General features: G+C 34.7%; 1 protein-coding gene across 2 annotated transcripts in view; it reads right to left on the reverse strand.

Moving 5' to 3' along the window:
• Window positions 1-26,551, reverse strand: part of LOC126849779 (RNA-binding protein Musashi homolog Rbp6) — a 590,853-nt gene that overhangs the window by 349,605 nt on the left and 214,697 nt on the right. For both annotated transcript variants that reach the window (XM_050592007.1, XM_050592006.1), the window contains exon 3: window positions 10,248-10,329. In XM_050592007.1, coding sequence (XP_050447964.1) covers window positions 10,248-10,329 — 82 coding nt within the window. The remainder of the gene's footprint in view (window positions 1-10,247; window positions 10,330-26,551) is intronic.

Raw genomic sequence — 26,551 nt, forward strand, 5'->3', positions numbered from 1 at the left:
AAATAGATCAGAACACTATAAAATTTATTGATAAATATTTTAATGTATAAATAATTATGAAAAAATTAACAGAGATTTTTATATTGCTTTTACATAGATTGCAATGAAAAAAATTAAGAGGATAATTGTGTTCAATTATATATTATCGATAAAATCTTTATTTAAAAATAATCATTTTATTATACAAATTAATACATAGTGTTTCAAAGATATATTTTATAATTAAATCGATATAATCAAAGTGCAATTTGGCAAATTTTAAGATAATATAAAAATATACTTTTTACATCTCTCTCTCTCACTGAAATTTTTAATTAGTTTTCTTACGTCATAAACATATATCCAATTAATATTATATCAAAAGCAATTATTATACGCGACATCTGTATAAAATTATCATCTTTTTATTAAAGAATTCGACATGGAAACATAATAAAAGAATTTCTAAGAGCTGTTTTTTTTAAATGATTTTTACGTTTTTACGATTTTACGTTTTATTAAACTATCTCCCGTAACAAATATGGGAACTGAGGAAAAGTGTGTAAATAAAATGTCGGTATTAAGCCGTATAACGAAATGATAAGAAGGAATTAGGATAAAACAAGAGGAAAGTTCCTGAACAGAGGGAGATAATCGAAAGATCGCTACGCGAGATATGTCGGTTGTGTCTTAAGTGTAATCTCGACATCGTGCATCGTCTTCATCGCGCGTGCAACATACGCGGGAAATGCTATTCGAGATACGCTATCAAGAATACGGCCGTAAACAGCGGACTGTCAGTCGTTCCCCGCAATTTTCCATAGCGCTAGTCGTGCGACGGACACTCTGTGAAAATATATATTATAAAACGAATAAAAATAGTTTTACGATCGTGAATCTATATTGTCGCTTCAATCATCCACAGAAAACGTATCGTTCGAATGTTGTCCAAATAGATCAAATCTTTCGGAATAGCTGTTCATGAAGTTTTATTACTACTATTTCATTTTATATCTCGTCAGAGAGAGTTCTGTAACATTTTATCTTTCGATAAGTCTATTTTAGAAAAAAAAAAAAAATGTTTTTGGAACAAAATCCATAATATACGTAAATACATGAGACATTTGCAATTTTTCATTACAACAAAATCATGTACTTTGTGTAGAAAATTAGTATTAAAAAAAAAAAAAAAATTCAAGATACAAAAAAAAGAAAAAAATACTATGTAAAAATAAAAAAGAAAAAACAGAAATATTTTTTACTTTAAGTATAATAATAATACTAATAGTTTTTTTTTTATCATTATTCTATATCGTATTAATCTTATGGTTCTCGTAAAAAAAAATTGACTTATCTTGCCAATTCTAATTTCAAGATAATAATTCGATACACACTTTTTTTCATTAGATGAAAAATAAGTGCCAACAGAATTGAAGGATTAAATATGCAATCTATCTATAAAAAACAAAGTTTTTCAATGTCACTTTTTGAGAGATTGACGTACAAACTTTTGACTCTTTATTACAAAATTAATACAGATACAAAATGTATAATGGAGAACAGACGCAGTCTGGCATATTTGATAAAAGCGAACAACCGTTAAATCCGAGACAGATCAGTCAACACACATGTAATTTGCTTAATGACGTTGCTGGCTACATTCACGCATCTCGACGCCAAGTCACATAACATCTACGCGACGCGACGCGATGCGTCGCGACACGTGCCGTGGCTTTTCGCGAACGCCGAGTTCGCGGTCGCTTGAGAGATGCTAATAAATCACGATGTGTCAGTAACAGACGATTTTTACAGACGAATCTCTCGTTTTCCCGCTCAAAAGCCCAGGCAACGGTGACTTTTAGATACGTCTATCTTCGCGGAGACGCTCTCTCTCTCTCTCTCTCTCTCTCTCTCTCTCTCTCTCTCTCTCTCTCTCTCTCTCTCTCTCTCTCTCTCTCTCTCTCCTCCCTCCCCCCTCCCCTCCCTCCTCCCGCCCTTCCAATGTCGCTTATTAATATCACGTATCTAAATAGAAATTCGCACTGCAACTGTGCACTAACGAAATGCGGTCATAGAGGTTGGATATATAGATAAATATACACACACATACATACACACATATTCACAGATGTATATGATGATTGCTGCTTTGGAACTTCGCTCTCGCAAATTGAGTTATAAAATATTATTTATATACTGTTATCTTTTCTGATAATATTCAAATAATTAAGTATATACAATTGACATATTTTTTTAATTATTTATAAATCTCTGCCAATTAAAAATCTAAAGCATTGTTATTTTATTACATTAAAATTTATAAATGTGAGGATGATACGCTGATGTTATTGTGATAACGTGTGATTTTATATTTACGTGCGTCTTTTTCCCGTCACGGACCCGCGTTTATGGCGATGCGATGACCATATCCGTAATACGGAAGCGGAAACTATAACAGTTACTGAGCTGGTGTTCAAAAGTTGTCAAGCGAAAAACAAATCATCGTTACTGTAGCAGCGGCCACTCCCCAGTGTAAGAGTTTACTTTACGGTGTTGTAAGACATCTCCGCGCGCATCATATGATGCTGACGTTACAGAACACGCGCGCCATAAAAGCGCATATGAAAGGGCCGAAACGATGTCCATATGCAACGGATGTCCATAAAAGTACCCTTCGCATGTTTCGCGGCAGCGCATCTTAAAGCGCGGATATTACCGCGATTATTAACGTATCGTAACGCGGATTTATAGAAATGCGCATGAGAACGTATGCGCTACGTATGTAAAGTGTATAAACGTTCAAAAAATTACCATAGAAGATGTTAAAGTTTTGACGACACTTTGACGTAGAGTCAAATTTTTGAGTTGTTAAATTTTTTAACAAAATTAGTTGCATCCATGGCACAATAGTTATAATTATTTTCTTGTTTTATTAATTATGTGTTACGTATTTTAGTTTATTAATTATTAATTAAATATTCAAAAACAATGATATTACTGCATATAATTCATAGAATTGCTAAAATAAATCTTTAAAATTATAAAGATTAATGAAAAATTAACATAATATCAAATAATATTAACTACACTATAGTTATAATGTTTTGTTAAATTTTTTTTCTATCTTAGTAACATTTCTCTTTATTTATATTAAACTCAAGGAATTGCTAGGACAAAATCTCAAACGATCGCGACGTGTCATCACATAATCGACATATTTTTTCCTTTCGTACAAGCACAAACGGAAAAATAATCGGCAAAAAATTCTTATTCCTTTCTCTTTTTCCCCTCTATTTATCCCGCTTTATTCCAGCCGTCTTTCTCCCTTGCGTTCTTCGGCGTTCCGTGTTTCATAGGGAGAGCACGCGATTCCCGCGTTAACTCCCGCAGGGCGCAGCGGGTGTCCTTACGCGGACTCACATTAACCCACCTCTGCATCCTCCACATTTCGCGTTCCTCCCCTCCTCCCGCAACTCCCATCCAAATGATCTACCGACATACGTACATACTTTGCCGCTATCTCGATCGCCTTAACACTTCGCTCTTTATTACTTTTTCTATCTTCTACCTCGAGCGATTATTTTCATCCTGAGATAGATGATTATATTAAAATTGCAAAATTATTTTCTATCGTTAATAAGACAAGAAAAAAATTTATATAATATATTAATATTTATCGTAATTTTAATACGTGATGCTAAGTTAAAAATTTGAGATATAGATAATAATTAAAATAAGTTCAATAATGATAGTCATTTTGTTTTATACTAAAAATAATAAAAAAAAGTTTAAATATACAAAAGTAATCAAGGAATAATAATTTAGAAAAAAATGGCATCCGCGGTACAATATAAGAAAAAATTTTCTATTAAATAATAAATTAAATCTCAAAGCAAGCTTCAAAAAAATATATTTCTTAATAAAAACTCGCATTTTATATTTATAAATTCAATAAATAAAAATCAAAATATTTTACTGTTTTCTTTAAAATTTGCAAACATTATCTCTTGCGAATGTTTAATATATTATTTTATTTCGCGAGCATGTTTAAGATCATAGGAGAACTAGATTCGAGCCGACCGAGTTACGTATACGTCGCGGCTGTGACGTTTCTGTGCCACGACGAGAACTAAGATCGCTAACATCGCTAACTAACGGCGAGTAGTAGATGAGCACCCTCGTGCGCTCGCCCGCTGAGCAGATAAGACTTCGCGCCACGGCGCCGGTCACGGATCCTCGCGCTTGCCGCGCGCATCACCTGCGCCCATCGCCACCCACGCCCTTCAGGCACCCTGATAAATTACTCAAGACCTCTATCGTCCATCCTGAGCGTGCGGTCATGTGTGCGGCTATCAGCCGGAGTGCGCCTTATAACCTCCGGGAAACGATCGGTACGCGTGACCCGATAACCGTCGAGACCTAAGTCGTACGCCTAGAAAACATTCGAGACTTCTATCTGAAGAAATAATCGCCATTATCTCATACCAAAATGCGTAAATTTCGAAATTGCTTAAGAAAAATTCTTGAATGTTTAGAACAAGATATCATACATTATATATATATATATATTTTTTCTTGTCTGTTCCTTATAAAATTTTTATATTATTATACATAATCTTGACGTTATGTGCATATTTTTTATACAACCATAAGTTCTCTATATAAAATTAAAAAGAAAAATTCGATAAACAACTAAAATAGATCTGTCGTATTATCAAAATACGAAAACAAATATCATTATCAAAATTCGAAATTGAGGATCAAACAAAATTTATTTCATTAAAAAAATTGAGCTTGGAAACGATAATTACGTTCCAAAAGTTGCTTTACCGAAATTGGTTTTGAATGCCAGTAGCGCGCGCGACTGCTATCTCAACGAGATACACGAAGACGGAGGATCGGGAGTTCTCTACGGCGACGTTTCCATTTGGTGATGCGGAGAAAGGAAGGTGGGGAAGATCTATGATCTAAGAAAGACCTTAATAATCCCGATTCATAAAGCCTAGTCTATCCTGGTGCGCCGATACGCCGCGCTGTCGGCCACGAGTGGGCTGATAAAGAATGACGATCGTAAGGGACGAAAGTTGCACGGCGCTTATCGCCCAATAAATTCTACTTCAGCCAGCATCTGCCTGTCTCTCTCTTTCTCTCTCTCTCTCCTTTTCTTCTTCTTCGAGTTTTCTCGCCTTTCGTGGCATCGCGTCCCACTCCCGCCGCTCCACTACGTGCCGCAAAACCCGTGTAATTATCGCCGGCAAGTACCAACTAAATTCTCTCTTAACGACGAGTTACGATCGAATTAACAGATTGCCCCGCCGGATAGATTTCGAATTCTTCGCGATCTCCTTCGCATTCTATATACGCTATGATCTTATCTGACTGAACTTATTGATCCTAACTTTTACGCTTTTATATTTACGTTATAGTATAATATTGGAAAAAGAAAAAAATCTCAAATTAATTAATGTTAAACTTAGATTAAAAATTAGATTTAATTAAAATAATATTTGTAATTTCAATTTATTTAATAAAAAATTTTATATTTTATTATCAGGACAAAATTTAAAAACAAAGCTGCTTTCCATATTTATGAAATTATTATACTCTTTTTTTTTATAATAATCATAATGTAAATAATAGATAGTAAGAAACCACGTGTAATATCAACACTTCAGCTCTCCTTTCAACTCTCGACAAGATCTGGCAACATTCTTTGTGTGATTTAGTAAGTGTGAACGCCATACCACAATTGTTCAGGAGAAAGGAAAAAAAGGCGAAAAGGAAGACCCTCGATAAAATCTCGAGATTGCGTAACAGATATATCGTGGCAAAATTGAGATTGGTTATCGAAGACGCTGCAACCTCCTCGCGAGGCGAGGATCGACGCTTGAGAAGAAGGCGTGTCGAGATGGTCGAGAGCACGGGCTCAAATCGGATAGTTTGTTCATTAGAGATATTTTCCGATGGATGGACGGCGAGAGCTTGCAAGTCGAGAGAGCGTGCTCTCTCGGCGTATATTTGTCTTGATAAGTTCGAGGCAGGAAATGAGACTGTCGATAGAAGAGCCCGCGTGCTTGCTTCCCTCGAAAGAGGCAGAATCGCCAGAAATGAGGATTTCGATTCGTTTAACGAGGAATAACGATCCTAGTACCTCAGACAGTCTAAAGGCGATCGTGTACAAATGTAAATTCCTCAAGAAAGGTGCTTATTGACTTAGCCTTTTGCCTATTTAAGAAGATTATAATTAAATATTACTGTAAATATTTCTAAATTTAATTCATTCTCACAAAAGTTGATCAAAATAAAAAGATTGTCAAAATCATCAGAAAAGATATACATATTGTAATGAAAATATAAATTTTTAAAGACTAAGACTTACAGAAATCCACAAAATATAATCGAGTAGTAGGAAGTACGTTTAATTTGTGTAGCTCAAATATTTTATTAGAAATGGTCGATAATAAAAGAAGGAAAGATAAGAAGTAAGAGATTATCGATTTTCCAACGCACATTACTGGCTCTTTTCAAAGCACGACTCCGAAGAATATTAAAGTTAATTGCGTTCAAATAACTGCCATTACACATTGATCGCAACTGGAATCTCATTGTTATTACAACTCCAGAAACTCGTAGAGGAGCGATTGGCTCAGCTGCATCACACTACTTTTCTATTCTAAATATATATATATATTATATGATGTTAATGCAAAAACGACCGTGAATTTAATATAAACACTGATTAATAATTCGACCAAAAAGAAATATATTTTATAATTAGCATAATTCACCTATTGTAAATCTTGTGGAAATGGAGACATAGCATTATTATATGTTCAAATATTCCGACTGTAAGACCATGAAATAATATTGGACGTTCTAGTGTGAAAGCAATTACTAATTACTTTGTAATCGAAACAGTGATTCTGAATTTGAAAGTAGAAAGAAAAAAAAAGAATCTCTCGAAAATATATAAAATTATAATCAATCAATTTTAAAATAAATTAATCATGAGTTAATAGATATATGTAATATTAATGTCAAAGATCATATCAATAATCGAATTTTATTTTAAGCATTCTCTTATATTCACCGATAAATTTGTTCCTATCTATATCGAGTAGCCTTATCAAAACAGTTATCGATTTTACATTCCACCGCAACCAGAAGAAAGAGGATGACAAAGTAAGAGCAAGTAGAGAAGGAGCAAGGCTAGAAGGAGAGAGAGAGAGAGAGAGAGAGAGAGAGATTCTCTTGCTCCCGTATCAGTGGGCAAGGCCCGTTTGACCTGGCACACATGCCACCCATAGATCAACCAGAACCCTTAGGCCGAACCCCACCATGCCACGGGCTAACCATTAATTTACAACCCGCAGAGTAACCCCATGCCTCAACCCCTGCATACAGGATCCGCGCGTCCCTTGCGGCAGATATGAGCTACGACGTGGCGCTGAGGGATTCAACCACCCCGACTCTCTCCCGGACGATCCCCCTCCCTTTCTATCTCTCCATTCTGTCTCCTTCGTTCGCCGTCTCCCTTGCCTCCCAAGTCTTAAGCGACCTCCACCTACCCGAGAAACTTCTCGTTATACCACGGCGAAAGAAATTTAAATCTATCGACGGCACATCTCGGTTAATCCGCAACGATAACCCGCGGATGTATTCGAAATCTCGCAGCGTAGATTGCTTTCGCTTGTAAATTATTATCAGCGTTCTTACATTTCTATTACAGTAGACTTCAGATGGATAAATAAATAAATAATTTATATATCTAGAGAGAAATATTTTTTTCTCCCACAAAAGAAATTTCTATATTGGATGCTGCAACATTTCATTATATTAGAATACAATAGAGAAACAATAAAATAATTTTTATTAATTATTCTGCATTGTTTAATTCTACATTTCTAACTGAAGAACTGCTTTTGTTCAACTTTAGACGCTGCAATCTCGATTTTTTCTCATCGGCGAAACAGATTTACCCGTTTCGCCATATTTTCATAAGCGCACTCACTGGTGGATAAAGAGTAAAGAACAAAACTCTTAATTGACAGTGGACTTCGAACTATTCAGAAGACGAAAGAGAGAAGAGATGAGAAAGGGGCAAATTTAAGAAAATTGAGAGAAAATAAGAAAGAGAAAGAAAGTCGCGAATGAATGCCAGAGGATCTGGCAAAAGGGAGTGGGAAATACTCTTTGATTTTGCGGGCTTTATCTTCGCTTAATAAGCGGGTGCGAATAGGCCCGCTGTTGCTTGTGCTTTGTAACTCGACGGAAGTAAGTTGTCCTCTGTTTCGTTTTGTTGTCCAGCAATTCCTTCTCTCCTCCGTGTCCCGACCTCCCTTTCCGCTCCTCCCGCCAGAATGAAAGGAACGAATAATTAGAGAAGGTTGGCGGGCACGGCCCGAAAGTTTCTGGCCAATTAATTAGACGGAGAAATGCACGGTACGAGAGGTAACCGGCGCATAAACGCCAGAGATGGCAATTTAAACAGCGACAATTCGACTGCGATTATCGTTCCTTAAACGGCGCTTGACGGCGAGCTTTTATAATATGAAAGCTTCAGTTGATAATGGCGAATATTAGAAACTTGAATATTATAATGGAAAAAATCTGCGCACTATGAATCTAAAATTAAAAGAAATGAATAGATAAAATATAAAGTGTTAAAATAAAAATAATGAAAATATACATTAAATATTAATACATTAATAAAAAGTTTATAAATCAAGGTTAGAGAAGTGGCGAATATAAATGTATTTCAGAGAACAAAGTTAAAGACATATAATTAAAAGGCAAAAAAATCTTTTGCAACATTTTTTTCAACTTTACGCTTTGACAATTATGATCGTATGATGAAAAAATCTATTTAAAAATATAATTAAAGCAAATAATAATAATAATAATAATTTTTATTTAATTAATACATCTGTAACTATATAACTATGTAACTATATACAGCGGTTTTTTTTTTTTTGCTATATTTCTCAAACAGTAAATATATACAAATTTTATGTGTCTGCATTTAATCCTGTAATAAATTCATTCGTGTCTAAATCGAAATCGATAAAGAATGAAGTAATAAGAGAAAAAAATAAAAAAGCTCGTACCGAATAACTGCAAGATAGGACACAATATACATAAATATTTACATGTTTCTCTTTTTTTCCTCTGTCTCTTTTTAGAACAACCCTATAGCATTTCGATAATAATATCGCTACGCATTGATGCGAGTCACATTCTCTTTATTATCTTCGTTGAGCTTACAATAATAAAGCATCGTCCGCTTTACATTCGATGGGCGATAAGACGCGCTTCCCTTTCATACTAGAGTGACACTGTATATAGCTGTTGGACGCATCCCTCCGACCCTCCCTATCGGTCCCTTTTCTTTCGACCCTCGTCGTCGGATTCGCCCCTCGTTTCCTCCACTTAAAAACCGGTAATTACTCCGATGCTGGTGCGCTCTGGCATTTACCATCCGCTTTAGCGTTACTCTGTTTTCTGCTTAACAGCGACTCGACGCGAAACTCGATTCTCGCAACACGCTGTATATCATTATATTATACCGCGCATTAGTTCTCGTGACGCGGACAGCGCAGTGAATTAATTCTGCAGCGAGTATAAAAAACACCGCCGCAAGCATCTTGCGGCGCATTTTTTAACTTGTACTACGTTTTATAGTTTGCATAATTTTTCTTTAATCCCACACATTCCTTTCAAGAATTTTATTATAACTTTGGCTATTTACTGTTATTATACACCATTATTTTGACAATCACATAATAGCATAATTCTGATTGCTATCATCTCACCATAACTTCAAATATTGCAATATTGCAGCCATATTCTCTGTGTTATGTTTTGTTATAATTTTCTTATAAAGGAAATTGAAAATATAAAGTGAGGGAAATATAAGGTTCACATTATTTGCGAATTATTTATTTTTAACAAAGTCAACTTTGATGCGTCAATTATAAGTGCGTTCAATAATATAAAAAATCTAATGAACCTTTCCAAAAGACTAATATATTATAAAATTATAAAAATTCTAAAAACAAAATAAAATTATAAAAACAAGAATATTCAAATTTATATCAGTTTTTATGTATAAATATGCATCTGATGTATATTTTCTTTAAAGAGAATTGAAGAATTTAAAACAATGAAAAATATATATTCACATACAAATATTATTAATAAAATATAATATAAAATAATATATTTATATAGAAAAAAAAAAAAAACAGAAAACATGAAGAAGTGCTCACCTTGATCGTCGCGTGGTGGGATCTTTCATGACCATGACCTCTGTGATGTCTCCATACTTGGTGAAATACTCCCTCAGGCTCTCTGAAACAAAATAACATTTTGATTACTTTTTATAATGACATCAAGTATCATATAAATTTTTAAGTGGCTATTTAAGATTTATTACGTTGTTATAACATCTCATATGTTGCATGTTTTTTATTGTAAAACACCGCATTTATCCTCATTCGCACGAAACGTCGCCTTTACTATGACACATTTTCTCTATTTTTCTCAAAAGTGCTCTTTTACAAAAAATTAAATGAAAATCTTTGGTTTACGGCGACGAAAATCCAAATTATTTTCCTTCGCGCAGACAATCAAAGTTAAAATTGGCAACGCAGAAGATCATTGATGCTAATTGAAATTAATAGATAACAATGCGGCGAGCCTTCAAAACGTAATCTTTGTAGCCTGATAAACACGCGTGCGTGCGTTCAAACTTTAGCTTAACACGACCTATCTTTGATGACAAGTAATTCGACATATTGTGCATCTGCTATGATAAATATGTTCAATGATCATTTCATGTTTATGTAAAAATAGATATTAATAAAATTAATTTCATAAATTAAAAAAATAAAAATAACGACAGGTGTAAAAATTACTTCCAAATATAATTAATAATGACACAATGGTATAATCAAAATATAGCCGATAATACGGAAAAGCAAATGCTCTTCAATCAACTTTTATAATTTTTATTTATTAGAAAAATAACTTTGAAATGTTCAAATTAAAAAGCATCAAAAAAGATCCATACGTCACACATACAATGAAATCTGCAAATTAACTACAGTTTTCAGAGTCGAAAATATTAATATCCTTTGCATACTGAACGTGGCAATGAAAAAGCACGCGGAAATCACAATGTCCGTTTTCTTTTTATTTTTTAGTTGGCCGAGAAATTATCCAATCGCACATGTGCCGCGCGATCAATGCGACCGATGTAACCAATAGAGCTTTCTCGCTCTTTTCCGCCAGGGACACCCCCTTGACCCTTTTCGTAGGCTTAATAGCAAAAGGCTGAATACTGGCGGCGGGCCAGCATGGCTGCGCTCCAAATACGTCTTACACCTTATCTAATTATACGCTGTTTCATCCAGTCTGCTCTAAGACTTTGTAATGTTCAGCGGTTACTTGTCTCTTCGGTCGCGAATGAGTTTCAATAAATCCATAACATGGCTTTACAATACGCCGCAAAGCTAAATATGTACATCTTTGCTATCCTAAATTAGTACTCTCCCAATGAATTATATGTATAATAAAATATATTCGTAAAAAGAAATAAAGAGAATTAATAATAATATGCATATTCTAAAAAATATATTTTCTTTAAAAAGCAATGAGAAATATGATGATATTTAGGATATTATAAATATTAAAAAAATGCATTTAATAATATATTTTACATACAACTATTGCTTTTTAAAAATTACATAAACATAATTTATTTTAGTTAAATAAAAATTTTTTTACTTTTTGATTTTTTAATGCATTTACATAAATACATAATAATTATTTTAATTATTTTAATATTATTTAATAAGACATAAATCTAGAAATATGTTTTTAATTAAACGAAAGAGAGAGAGAGAGAAAGAGAAATTTAAGAATTACTTTAAAAAGCATTCAACATTGATATGTATAAGATATACAATACGACATATAAAATTATATATTTTTTAATAAAAATTTTTAATAAAAATCTAATAAAAAATGTTTCATTTAAAGAATATATAAACAAAAAGAAAAGTAATATAATAAAAAGTGTATTGAGAATAGCTAGTCTATTAAATATAATTATTGTATGCATTTTTCATATCAAACACACGAACGGATGACTGTTATCGTGAAAACTTGAAGTGTTTGATAATTGTTATTTCCGAGGCGCGGAAAATACGGGATAACTGGACTTGCAAATTCAACGCGCGGCATTAATCAATGAATTATTGGTATCCCCAGGTCATTAGCCGGCACCTGTTTGGTAACGAGCCTCGCGCATAAATTACGCCCAGCCCCTCCACTGTTAATTAGTAACACCAAGTCAGAATTCTTAAGGAGGCGATACAGCGAGAATCTGTTATCAACCACACCGGCTAATGTTCGTTTCATGACGAAACATTTAAAAGACAATTAAGCTAGACCAGAGATATCGACGTCACCGTTTATTACGCCATCATCCTCCTCGTGGAAAATAAGATTTTGTTAATAAAAAAGAGCATTATCGAAGCGTGTCGTTGAATTACTTCTTAATGGATTTGTAATTTGCATTTAATTCGTGAAACTTTTTCGGCGAATCAAAAGAGCGGATTCTTCAGAGATGTATTGCTGCGAAAATCTTGAAAATTCGTCCGCAAACAACGATGAAGCGACAATGACGATTATATTCTATTTGAAACCCAAGTTTGTTTCATTTTTATGTAAATATTTATTGTGCGCCCATAATTTTTCAAAAAATTACAATTTAGAAAATCTTTTTAATTGTAATACTCTCTTAAATTTTTCCTTGAATTGCTAATACACCAAAAATATAATTAAACTATAGAAAAGCCTTTCCTGATTTCTTTAATACATTTCATCCTTGAATAATTCACAAAGTTTTTCGTAACGCAATTCTCTTAAATTCGCGACAGTCCCTTGATAATTTTCTAGATTCACTTCTGTAACGTCAGCCTACTATGAAAATGTCGTTAAAATAAGAGAAATGTACCCCATTCCACGGGGCTGACTTGCCAATGCTTCCTTAATTTGTCCTGGCGGATTGATGGAAGCAATTTCGTCGTTCTTGCGAGAAGACGCTCTTAAAACGTGTCCGCGATCCGCCGAAATTTACGGCTGTCATTTCCTTAATTGTTCTCCAGCACAACTTATTTTTCACGCGCGCCCACCCCCACCCGGCATTCTCATTTCAGCCGTTGCAGTCGCTCGAAAGGTACGCTCGTGCCTTGGCCCTTTGCCGGTGACGCGACTAGCTTACTCAGCCCAGAACTCCTTCCTTGCCCCGAATGGCAACAAACGGAAGCAAGAGCGATACGTCGCCGACTCCGAATGAAGTATTGTTCGGAGGAAATGGAATGTTTACTTGTAACTTTCTTTAACTCTTCTCTCAAGAATGTAGTAATTTATAACGTTGTGAATCAAGAGAATTGCAGTTGTTACAGTAGTAACTAATTGAGTATACATACACATACACAAAATTTCGTTAGAAATAAAAAATATTTCACCAATCAATTGTTTTAATGAATAAGCTAAACCAGATTAATTAAAATATTTTATTCTAAATAGAATGTTTTATTGCATAAGAGAGTATTAATTACATTGCTTAAATATAAATTTAACATTTTTAATTAAAAATTTAATGAATATTTTTTATCTTTTGTTTGACCTGAACGAGGCATATGTCTAGTGAACGATTGACTGTCTCACAATCCTAAACAAACGTGTAGTACAAATTTTATAATTCCTTGTTAATGCTCTGTTAACGCCAGGACAAATTCAGAAAAAATTGATAATCAGTCAATAAAAGAAGTTTATCTGCTTCCTGAATCTTTAGCTAAAGGTCGAGTCAGAATTCGGCCAAAAATAATGAAAGGTAAATCCAATAATCAGAAATTATGCATATCATCATTATTGGTTAAAAACATGTTGGAAGATAAATTTGCGTTGCAAGATAAAGGACATTACAGAGAATATCATGATATATAAAATTTATTAGATCAACCAATAGCACATTTATATAAATCAGTCACACGATTTTCATTGTATATGAATGTATGGTAATATCGATGAAATACAAAGATGAACAGAATAATAAATATTCATATCGGGATAAGAACGCGTGCCATTAAAATCATATTATTACCTATAATGGGGAATTTTTGCACAAAAGAGTTGTATTTCATAGCGTTCATATAAAATGTGACGATATATCTGCAGGATTAATTAATGATATCGGCAATTTAAATTAGGGTTCTAGATGTATTGAAATAACATTACAGAAAACCCACACACCCATTTAAGCTATTAGAATTTCTCGTAAAATATATCATAAATAAAAGATCCAAAAAATTTGTTGATAAGCATGATACATTATCTTTTATTGATTTTTTTTTTTCGATAGCAATAGTAATGTTAAACGCTTTGCAATACTCATTCCGTAAAATATATATTTTGTTTAATTATGAATATTAAATCCAACACAGAAAATTAGATATTCTATATCACTCTGTGACATATGTTGGAACCTCTATAAATATTGTATTATTGTATATAATCCTCAATTCTCCATCTTTAATTACATATATCTTTAAGAATAAAAAAAAATTAAGTAAAAATATTATATGTCGTAGAAACATTACCTTAAAATAGGCGAAACGTGCTGATCCTATTTTAATATTTTTTTAGCTTTATAATTTTAAATCTTCTAATCGTATATGTATGAGATAGAGAAACTGAAGTCTATACAGCGAAGAAAGTTACGGAGTTAAGAAGTTTACGAGTAGTGAATTTTCTGAAATGGCATGCATTGTATTGCTTTTTGCATTGGTAATGTGCCCTGCCTTCGACAAACGAATGCTGCATTTCGGTCGAGTTTGCAAATGTATATTTTATATATCTTAATGCAAAACATAGTGGTTAGTAAAAAGCATATTTATTCCACATTCTTTCAAATACAAATAATGTATAGATATATTTAAGACATTATCACGTTTAAATTGCGAAAAAATTATCGCTGCAAAATTGCTTCTTAAAAATTATCTTTTGCGAATAAAATCATATATAAAATCTATGAAAACATAACTAAAAGAAATTGCCGTAAATTTAATTCATTGCATCAATCAGATCTGTGGCATTTTAATTCATTGATATTCTCACTGATAAAATAAAAATCTTACATATGGTTATAAGTTATCCTCTAAGAAACGGTTGATTGAACTCTCTAAATATACATATAGAAATGACTATAAATTATTGAGTATAACTAAGAAATGTAAAAGTTTTAAAGTTAATATTAAGAAGTAATAGTCTACTAAAATTTTCATTATACCGATACGTACAACCCTGAAGAAATTGAGGCGCTAGACATTGCAGTAGCTCCTGAAAAATAGCTAAGAGAACGAAACAAATCCAGAAGTTTTTTCGTATTTTTTTTCTCCGAATTCACGGATGTAACCCTTGAATAAAAAAAAAGACTTGTCCTTCAGATCTCTTTTTATCCTCTCTTGAGGGAGCAGCTCGCGTCTCGCATTACGCCGCACTTGGAGCATATTGGTCGCCGTGCCATGAGAAAGCTCTAGAACCGACTATCCACGCGGTAGTCAATGGCGGAAGTGGAGACGGCGAGGTGGCGAGCTCCATTCAAATGAGATTCAACGCTAGGAAAGAATCGGAAGAGATGCCAAGAAGCTGAAGAGGGGACAGAAGAAGGGAGGCGGAAGCGAGCACGGTGCACGCTGGCCTCTGCTCGAGTGTTTTTCTATTCAGAGAAGGCTCGCGTAAAGTCCTATATACCGAGTTCTATCCTATCCTATCTCCCGGATTCCCCAGGAGCCTGGGAGGATACGGGATAAGAGAGGCGAAGGGGGCGGTTGCCCCATTCCAGAGGACCGTTCATTGAAACGAATGGCCTTGTCTGCCTCTTTCTCCTCGTCCCTTCGTCTTCCCTGTGCTTTTGCTTCACCCTTCTCACTCTTCGCGGCCTTCCAGTTTCTGTCACTCTCCCTCGCTCTCTTTCTCTCTCTCTCTCTCTCTCTCTCTCTCTCTCTCTCCCTTTCTCACTGCCTCTCTATCCCTCGAACGTGCTTCTCCTCCCCTCCCTTTCCGATTTCCAGCCGCGCTTCTTTCTTCGCTTCTTCCTCGAGTTACGCCTCCCGCGAATCCGCCAGGATTACTTATCTTCCGCCAAAGGACGCTCAAGGCTCAACCTAAAGCATCATTTGAATAAACGCGAAGTTACTGCGCGCCTGTTCCCGGCAGGCAAGAGCGAGCGGGAGAGAGAAGACAGAGACTCTCTAGCGCGCGTTCCACAACTATATTAATGGCGTCGTGATACCTTTCGAGCACAAAAAGAGAACCTCTTCGCTCTCTATTACCTGCGGGATAAGATTCCTGTCAACAAGCACGCCGCGTCTTCAACAACGGGTCACGATACTCGTGCATCGTTATAGTGGCGCGTCGAGGCGAAGAGAATTCTAATTTAGTTTACGATGATCACGGAATTCTTGTTATTTCTTGGAATATGGCCAGTAAATGATAATAATAGCAGTTAATAATAATAGCACGCAATCTTGATAATTTATCGCACGACATTATTATTAGCGAGGGTAAAATGTAAAAGTTACAGAGATAAATAGAACGAAGAAGCTCTGAAAGCGATGGCAACTTATTCGAAATTCAATGTTGGAAATTAGAGAAGTTACTAATTCATATTTAAGTAATTAACAAATTAATAAGAAAAATATGCTAACACAAGATATTAATATAGTAATGACTACTTGCAAAAATATCAAAATCACGATGCATCCTCTCTCTAAAGATAAATAAAATAAAAAAAAGCTTGTTACTTGAACCATGCAAATGATATATCTCATTTCGAAATTTCCGTAAATTTTGTCATACAATTTCGATCCTTCATTTCACATCAATTGAAAAACACAAGAACTAAGAAAGATTAATCGTTTATCTCGATTTAATATCTCACACGAAATTTTCCAAATAAATTAGTTAATGCAATCCATTACGTTTCACGTGAAATTTTTTAAAAATTCGTTGGACGGTTTGACATTGATGATTGATTCAGATATTTCTTCTATTTTTAATCGCATAAAGAAAGAAAGTGATAAATAGCCCATCTCCGCTATTATTTTCATCTCTCATGCTCAAGTCGTAAGTCAACTTTGAAAAAACATTCTGAAATCTATGCTGTACGTTAATAATAAGCCTCTATTTCTGTACCTGAGCGTACCAGAATTAGCGACGTATACTCAGCGACCCATCCGCAAATACGATGCTCACGCGCTCCATCGATAAATGTGAAACAGCGGTGCTGTCAAAGATGTTACGCGGATGCATAAATACATTCTTGCATGAATTATCGGATAAATATTGCAAATGATGGTTAAAATTCCGTAACTTGTGATACGGCGCGCGTCCGTCCTCCATTATTGAATATTATTATTGGCATTAATATGTGATTAACACGTGTTATTCATGCGACCAGTTTATTATCGTGGTTTCCTGCAATTAATATTATTAGCAGTATCTATAATTTAGATTAGATAATTAGAGTATTATTTATTCTTCTCGTGGTATCAATTTAATAATCTAAAATCAGATTTTGTTACATATAATATTCAAAATTGGTAAAATTTAATTCCTGATTTTAGAAATTTTTATGATACTTTATATCATCAATATTATTAATTGTATTGTCAACGTAATTTTTGATATTATCTATGCAGTAGTATGATAATAATAGCAACAGACTTAGAATACAGACAATATTAAATGAGGAAACTGGTAAATAAGAGTTATCAAAACTCAGTTATTGTAGCGCAAACTTTTTTTGGTTAAATCTCAGTATTAGATATGCGTTAAAACTATATGTTTTGAATCATCTTTTGGCCTATCTTCAACACAGAATTATATAAAAATTAAAATGGTGTTTTAAAACTTCGAGCAATCAAAATTCAAATTGAAATCGACAATCAGAAAGAAAAACTCGCGTAGAGTTTATACAAATTAGTGGGCAGCGTTGAAACGTCACCGTCGTCACATGTATATCCGTCGGTGGTTTAAAATGTAATGGTATTTTAAACTACTGATGGATATACATGTGACACTGGCGTTTCGACGTTGTTCACTAATTTGCACAGATTCTATTCGGATTTTGTTAAATCTTTCTCTCTGATTATCGATTTCAATTTGAATTTCGTTTGCTCGAAGTTTTAAAATATCACTTTAATCTTTATATATTTCTATCTAAAGCTTTCTGTTAAAGAATAAAAAAACGGTCCGAAACGTACATTCTTAATGCATATTTAATACTAAAATTTAATAATAAAAAATTCGCGCATCAATAATCGCGCCTTGGCTCTTATTTGTTAATTTTCTCACTTAGTATTGAAATTATTTCATATCATAAAATGAATAAAATATTCATATAATCGATCAAAGCCCCGTTAGCGAGCCAACAAAATGAATTCTTTATTGTCATTCATCAAATAATCCTTAAACTGTCATTAATATTGTTAAACCCCAAAATACCGCAATTACCGATCAATACTGTCATCAGTGTATCCTGTGTATCAGGATGACGAATTTCTCATTCGTCCATTAATGGGACTATTAATATTCAACATACTATTAATTATTGCGTGCGAGAGAAGACCAATAGACGGCCGTACATACGATAGCCCAATTACTGCCGCATGACCTTCCGGGATCAGGTTCGACAAATTTCTTCGGCCATCCAAATAGTAGAGCAGCAATCATCCGATGACATGGTTGCGTTATGTACATCGAGTAAATAAATAAACATTGACGAAATGGAAATTCATTCCCTGTTCTCGCGTGTCCCGTGGGAAGAGACGCTGCGGACACTGCAACTGTCTCTCTTACTTCGAGCCGCTCTTCGCGTGCCGGCGTCTATTTTGGCGAACGTACAGCATCCCAAAAAGATCGTGCCGTCTATATCCCGTCGTGACTGTCTTCTTGCGCAGCGACGAGCCATTAACGGCAACGTAAGCGTACACTTGAGCCCAGCTGGAATCGTGGCGTACCGATCGAACTACAAGTCGCGAGGGAATCTAACGGCAGAGAACCAATTCCAAATCGCTGTAGTTTTTTTTAGATTCTGGGAATGCTTTTCCTTTTTTTTTTTTTTTTTGTTTTCTTTATCGGGTTCTGGACCAATCGATCTTGTATATATATTGAAACCACAACTCAAAATATCATATACAAATATTATATAAAGATATCAAATTGTGTACAAGAATATCATACGAGAATCAGTATAATATATATTTCTGCAAAGAATATTATATAATTCACGAGAAGTTTAATCACATCAATTTTAATTTTTATTATTGCAACAATAAAATCCTTAACTCCACCAGATATAAAAATAATGATATTTAGCAAATAATATTTATAACGAGTTATAACAAATTAACGCAAATTGGCGCCGCAGCGAAAACGCTATGAGAAAAATCGTAATAGATGGGAGGGGTGGCGGGAGGGCCATCACGGGGCGAGTTGTAGGGGGAACGACAGAATCTGGAGCCTACCTGGCCGCGAGCCAACTCCACTTTCAGGATTCGCGATAGTGCCGCGGTTGATGCATAGTGAGGAAGAGAGAGATAGAGAGAGTGCATAGTAGGCATCCGGTCGGCGCACACCACCCTGCCCCCCCTCCCCCCCCCCTTCTCCTTCATTCGATTGCATGGGCGCCCGCATTGCAGCTATGGCCCACCATTCTAATGATGGCAACCACACAGGTACTACCCTTGTCGTTCCTCTTTGAGCCACCCTTTCTGTAGTTCTTTCCCTCCTTCCCCCCTTCATCCCCTTCTTCCCTCCTCGACGAGACCCACGGGTTCTTTGTCGCTGGTGCCCGCTTTTCTGCTGACACTTTGCTGCGAAGCATCGCTGCTTTCGCTGACCGCAACTGATTTTCTTGATGGCACTCCCTTGTTCTCGAGAGCTCCGCTCTCTTCCGCCTCTCTTGATCTTTATTTCGCGTCGCTTAGGGTTGATCGGAGCCGGCGACAAGCTTATACGTGGCCGACGGCGATTAACTTAACAAATAACACCCGCAGCATTCAGAACGAAATAGAGCACTTTCAAAGGGAATATCAGATTTACGGTTAAAGATAGTTTAGCGATATCTAGCAATTCAAATAAAATATTAAAATGTCTTTTATATAAACTCGTTTTAATTTTATATATCATATATATCAATTTTATGTGTCATTCTTTATAGAAAAAATTCAATACTTATAAAAGATATGCAAAAAAATATAAATAAAATTATTATATTATATTTTAATAAATTTTAAGATAATTAATAGATAAATAGGCTTATTTTTTATTGTTTTATATATTTCTGTGTTTCTGTCTTTTAAAATTTACTGCTTAATGTATTTAATATAAAAAAATTAAATAATTATAACAAACACCTTTATACAACAATAAAAATATAATATATTATATAAAATTAAAAAATATAAGACAAGATAATGCGCATTCTCTTGCTAAATGCCTTCTTTTTCTAAAAAAAAAAACTTCCGATATGTTGAAGACTTCAGGTTCAATAATATCTTATCGCGGCCAAGATAGCGGAGATTAATCTCATTCGTAATAAAACGGATAAGCGCTCGGACGACTCGAAGGAGTCGCCGGGAGTGCAGGAAGAGGAGAAGCAGCGGAGAACGAAACGGAGCTCCATTCTTGTTACTCCCGGCGACATCTTTAATTCATCGAATGCGGATTGCGGGCTGAATCCCTGATGAGCTTTATTCCACATCCGCGCGCTCGAACTATCGGACCCGATGAGAGATTCTCATACGATAATACTCACCGTTAAGCCACTGTTCCACGTCTTCCTTATATCTCCCGTACCTCTACTTTATCTCATCCTTCGCTGTCCAACTTCTCCCTTTCCCCGTCCCTTCCCCCAAGATTCTCCTCGTGTATCTGCACCTTCGCAACTAGTGCTGGCCATTTAAGAAGCTCTCGCGAGAGGCTTTCTCGTTTTCGGCTCTGTCTCGTCTCGAATCTCCGATCCACTTCGGCTTCCACTTTCGCGTCGCTCAACTCCTTCCAATCTCGGACCCTTAATCCTTTCTCGGGTTTCTCGCGGTAAATCGCGCGGAAAACTAGCCAGTGAAGATTCTCCCCTCTCTTCCCGTCTCCAATCTCTTCCTTCTCTCCGATCGCCTGCACAGTGTGTCTCACAATTGGACGCTATCAAGAATCGCGTCCACTCTCCGATGGGAACTTCAACTCACATCGATTTATTTTATATCAAGATCACCACGCTTGGATACCTCTCGGTAATTTCCGATTTGTGCCATTAATTTTTTTTCTATAAAAAAAATCTCAAATGGCTTATATAACGATATATATCGAGGAATGATTTGTAGCACCAAATTGTAATTAATTTATTTCGTGAATAAAATGGATAGATATAAATAAAAGAAAAAACTTTTTAAATATATATCGATCTTGAATTAAATACAAGTTGCAGAACATGAGACGCGAACGATTACGATTAGGAAATTACAGTGATAACCTTTGAATTATAAACGGCTAAAACTCGGAGATTTCTTGCGAATTAAATTTCATTCATAGATGTTAATAAATATCCAAAGTTTTTTCATCACTTAGGTCTATGCAGATTATATTTTAATAAGATTTTATCTCGAGGGATAGTTACACGAATATCTAAAGTTAAATGTCAAAAAGTTATCTGATCTATTAAATGCTGTCTCATTTAGCAGCTTCTCTATTTTCGTGATTAAATATCTTGATGAACTAAAGCTTAAATTCCCTCAAGATGAAGTCACTTGAATCTAGCTAAAGAATAAACTCTCCTTGTTTGCATCTTGAATCTCTCGGTTACGACGGGTAACTGAGAATACAAGCGAAGAAATTGAAATTTCCAATCTGCCCCTAACGGGAACGTTATCCAAAGAGACGAAATTTTCATTGAAGGTATCTGACATTGCATTTATTCCCTCGTGCAACCTCATCGCATATAATAGGGATATATAAAGCATTCCCCTTCTTTTAAAAGATTCCTGGCCGGATTAATCGGCAAACGGCGAAACGACCGAACGCGTCCCGATAATCGCGTCAGACCTTCTAAATTTTTGAGTCGTCGGTCGCCGACTCGTGAGCTGTCATATTTCGTATCAAATTACGATTTTGTTCTCGACAGTACAATACATCGAATAAAGCTATTTTAAGAATCGCCAAAGTAAGAAATGAAAGAGAAGTTAAGGGGACTGTCAAGCCAGTTCAAAGAAAAACAAGTGTATAACAAACGAAGAAAAAATAAAAAGAAATATTAAAAATAATATTTTTGTATAACTTATAAAATTAAATCAGAATTATAAAGCTACGTAAATAAAACAATGCGAATAAATAGTATCTATTTTAAATTAAATTTCTAAATATTTAAAATAAACCAAACAATATTACAATAAGCAAGAGAAGTTTACGCGATTACAAAGTGTTATATTCTGTTTCCTCTGAAGTTGCAAGAAGCAAAATAAAAAAGAAAAAGAAGAAAAAGAGGAAGATAGACGGTCGCGATTGCAAAGAGTCTTCGTGCCAAGGCCGCCTTAATAATTCAAATCTCTCAGTACTCGAAAAATTGAATTTAATAATTCAGCTCAATAGGAAACCCCGGTCGGTTACGAACCCGGCGGAACCCGATCAAAAATGCAATATCCAGCTCGATTTCTTAATCCGATTTCAGTGGCGTGTGCCTCGCTCTCAATCGACGGCGCATACAACCCTTTCTTCCACCATAAAATATCTGTTTCGTTCCACCAAAGAAACGCGTGAAAATACGATGTAACGATCACAGAATATCGACAAAGATATCGGAAAGCATGCTCTCCTGTACAGTCACGCGTCATGTCTAGAAAATCGCACTTAGATCTTACGGAGACGATTTCAGTCGGTTTGCTTTGGCCTCCCGTTTGTTAGCGCGGAATGTAGGACGATCTAATAAATATCGTGGGTACTTAATGGAGAAGCGCACGCGGTGATCACGTTCATTTATCTAGTTGAGAGATATAATACTTCTCCATCTCTCTCTCTCTCTCTCTCTCTCTCTCTCTCTCTTCTCTAATTCTCTTACTTATCCATTCACATGTTTATTTTATTTTTCTAGCTTCTCCCTATATATATATATATTTCTGCTTACTTATTATTAGTATTAATTATATTAAAATCTTAATATTTTTTTCATTTAACTCTGATTATTATAAAAGAGACAAAGAGAGAAAAAGAGAGAGAGAGAGAGAGAGAGCGTTTTTTTTTGTCAGCTACAAATTTCTGGATGCATTGAAATAAAATTGGCTGATTGAGCTGTTTGCTTTCAAAGTGACGTAAATAAAACTTTGAAATGCGATAAATTCAAGTAGCATACAAGCACAAATCGATGTAAGCATTTTCCAAACTTGACTCACGCTACTTTAAAACTAAACGGCTCAATACGATCCTGCCTTTCGCTTCCATTTCTATAGCGATACACATCGAAAAAGTTCGACGCCGATCGACTTTCTGCGCGTTTACGCTTCCATCCAGTTTAAAATAAGAAAATTCGAATAAAAAGGAAACTGAAACTCCACCTCGCATTAAGAACTTTCCATAAAGACAATCGATAGTTTGCCTTAGGTGAAAATTATATATGCGTGTTACAATTCATTCCGTTCGTTCGAAGAAAGCCCTACTTGATACTCTATCATGTAGAGACAGAGGACTTTATGGACATCCCGTATACATTCGTATGCATATAATTCATCTATCTGCTGACAAATAATGGAAACTGCGCTTTTGAGTTACGACGAGCAGACGAGCTAGACGCACAATGCAATAGATGACGATTTATTATCGAAGTCTGAGAGCGAAATTGCGATGTTGTTACAAGGAGGAAGAGTAGAAAGCAGAAGAATGGGAATTCATGCGTAGATGTGCGAGTTAACCTCCGTTAACCCCGGTCTCTTGAATTCAATATATTGATGACGTCAAACTGTATCATATCGTAACAGCAACGAGCCTAAAGCGGACCGTGCGAAAGTGTACAAGATATTCAGAATGACTAGGATTTTAATTTATCATATTCCAAGATATTATTTCTTCTCTCACTTTTCAAGACACATAACGTAACGAGGGTATTATTATTTATTATCCTTTCCCTTTCCGTACAAAGCACGAAATTCTGAAATTTTCTCTAATTGTAAAATTGAAATTTATGACAATTGTTTTAGTTTCTCGTAGCAAGGATATTACACCGATTAATTAATAATTTAAGAGAATCTCGATGTGAGAGAGATATAAAACAATCGTATCTATGTTCAATGCCAGAAAGTATCGGTAAGACGCATCCAAACATAGATCGCGCTTATAATTAGTAGCTTAGGGGCGGTCTTAACTTAGTACGTCAGAAGCACGAAGGACTCGCCTTGCACACTAGTCGCAAATACAGATCATGCCAAGCATACTTGGGTAACGAAATTTCGAGATCTTTTACAATTTACTAAGATAGAACGTAACTGCTCTTCGACCGGTTTAGTTCATTCTTTGCTCTAAGATTATACAAGAGATTGTGAATTACTTGTTATTAAAATACTTCTCTCTAGAAAAGATAAAATAAATATTCTTATCGCAATAATTAATAAAAATAATTATAAGTAAAATATTATATTTTTAATTAATGGGATATATTATTAATTATCTATAAATATGGGATATAAATTGTAAATATGAATGTATAAAATCATGAATATCAATATTTAAATATATCTTGCATCTTTCATATTTTAAATATCTCTCTCAACTTCTTCCGCTATCTTATATTTTCATAATGTAAACGATACTTTGGAGATCTTTTTCAATTCTCGTTAGCAAAAATTTAATAATAAATAGTAAAAAATATTCATAACATTTCGAATAATTTTTTCGGTGACTATCTAAAAGTGATAACCGATTAATAATTTTCATAGCAATAATAATAAGCGTTTCTTTATATTTTGTAGGATATATCAAACATGTCTTTCATTATTGATGATAGGATTCGCCAATTAAGATTCGTGATTAGTATTTATTTCGGTCCTGTTAGAGCCGGATTCCGCGAGCAGTTAAACTTGGCGTGGCTTGGCGCCCTCATGCAATTTGCTCCATTAGCCCCGATATCCCTTTTCCAATGTGATGATGAAAGCTTAAAGGTATTGCGCGGATTTGTGTTGTCCAAATCGACAAATATTTTACACACCTTAACTTGCTATAAAGGTCGGAATAACCAATCATGCGCGATAGTCAGGAAAAATATCATATTAGTAACATCGGAAAAAGCTACTAAATTTTTTTAGAATTTTAATATCGTTAATAGCATTGTGTAAATTTTTTTTATACGACAACCATATTTATCCTAAGATTCTAAAATTATCAAAAATTCTAATTTTCTCAACAAGACATTTGATAAAAATATAAATAGTTCATATATATAACACTTTTAAATTTAAAATTCAATAAAAAAATCATTAGTTACCAAGAAAATAAAGTTTCTCTGTATTTCAGCTGCTCACATCAGAATTCTTATAATATGTGGATATAAAAAAATAAGGATGTAAATCCACCTCTATGAGAGTACGTTGTACGTAAAAAATGATTAAATGCGGCGAATGAATTAACCCCGTTCCTTGAAACATTATGTACTTCCCGGGCAGCTCGTTGCGGAGAAATTGTCAGTGGAAAAAGGCGAAAAGAGAATAACTCCGCCGGCTATTACGTTTGCGTACGTAAGGGGCCTTAATTCCTAACGTATATTTAAACTCTTTGAGCTGCTAGCTATTCTTTTTTATCGCGCACCATCGTCGTCGTTCATTTTCTCCTACTCCTCCTTTTTTTGCTTTCTCCTTCCTATTTGTTCACTTCACGAGAGACAAACCCTGCGTCGCATAGAGAGAGAAACTTCCGTCCAATCGACGGAAATGAAACGTCGAGGCCGTGGAAGTTGCGGCATAAACCCGAGAGTGTCCGTCCCTGCCTCGTTCACCAAGAAAAGCCAGCGCGCCCCGAAGCGCTTCCACTTCCGTCATTTCGATTTTCCAGAGGCGAAATATCGTACTCGCTCAAGTGTGTTAAAAAGGAGACCATAACGTGCGAGAACAGTCACTTGTTAGTGAAACTATGACGAGTGTGTATAATTTTCACAATTACCAATAAAATAAACTTCTTCTCACAAAAATGTTAAACATACTTGTCTCTATTCTATGCGCGTTCAAGTGAACGTTTCAACAAAAACACAAAAATTTCAGAAAATTGTTAATTTTAAAAAAAGAAATTTTATTTTTCAAATTAGCAATCGCGCTTTTGTATATGAAGATTATCTAATAAATATTTTAATTATATTGTTGCAACCATGCAAAGTATAAGAAAGCAATACACAGCTTTTGTTTAATGTTTTAAAGATTATTATCATATTTATAATTTTTACTACGAGTATATTAATAGTTAAAAAAACTGA

Source organism: Cataglyphis hispanica, chromosome 5, assembly GCF_021464435.1.
Source record: "Cataglyphis hispanica isolate Lineage 1 chromosome 5, ULB_Chis1_1.0, whole genome shotgun sequence".
Taxonomy (NCBI): Eukaryota; Metazoa; Arthropoda; class Insecta; order Hymenoptera; family Formicidae; genus Cataglyphis; species Cataglyphis hispanica.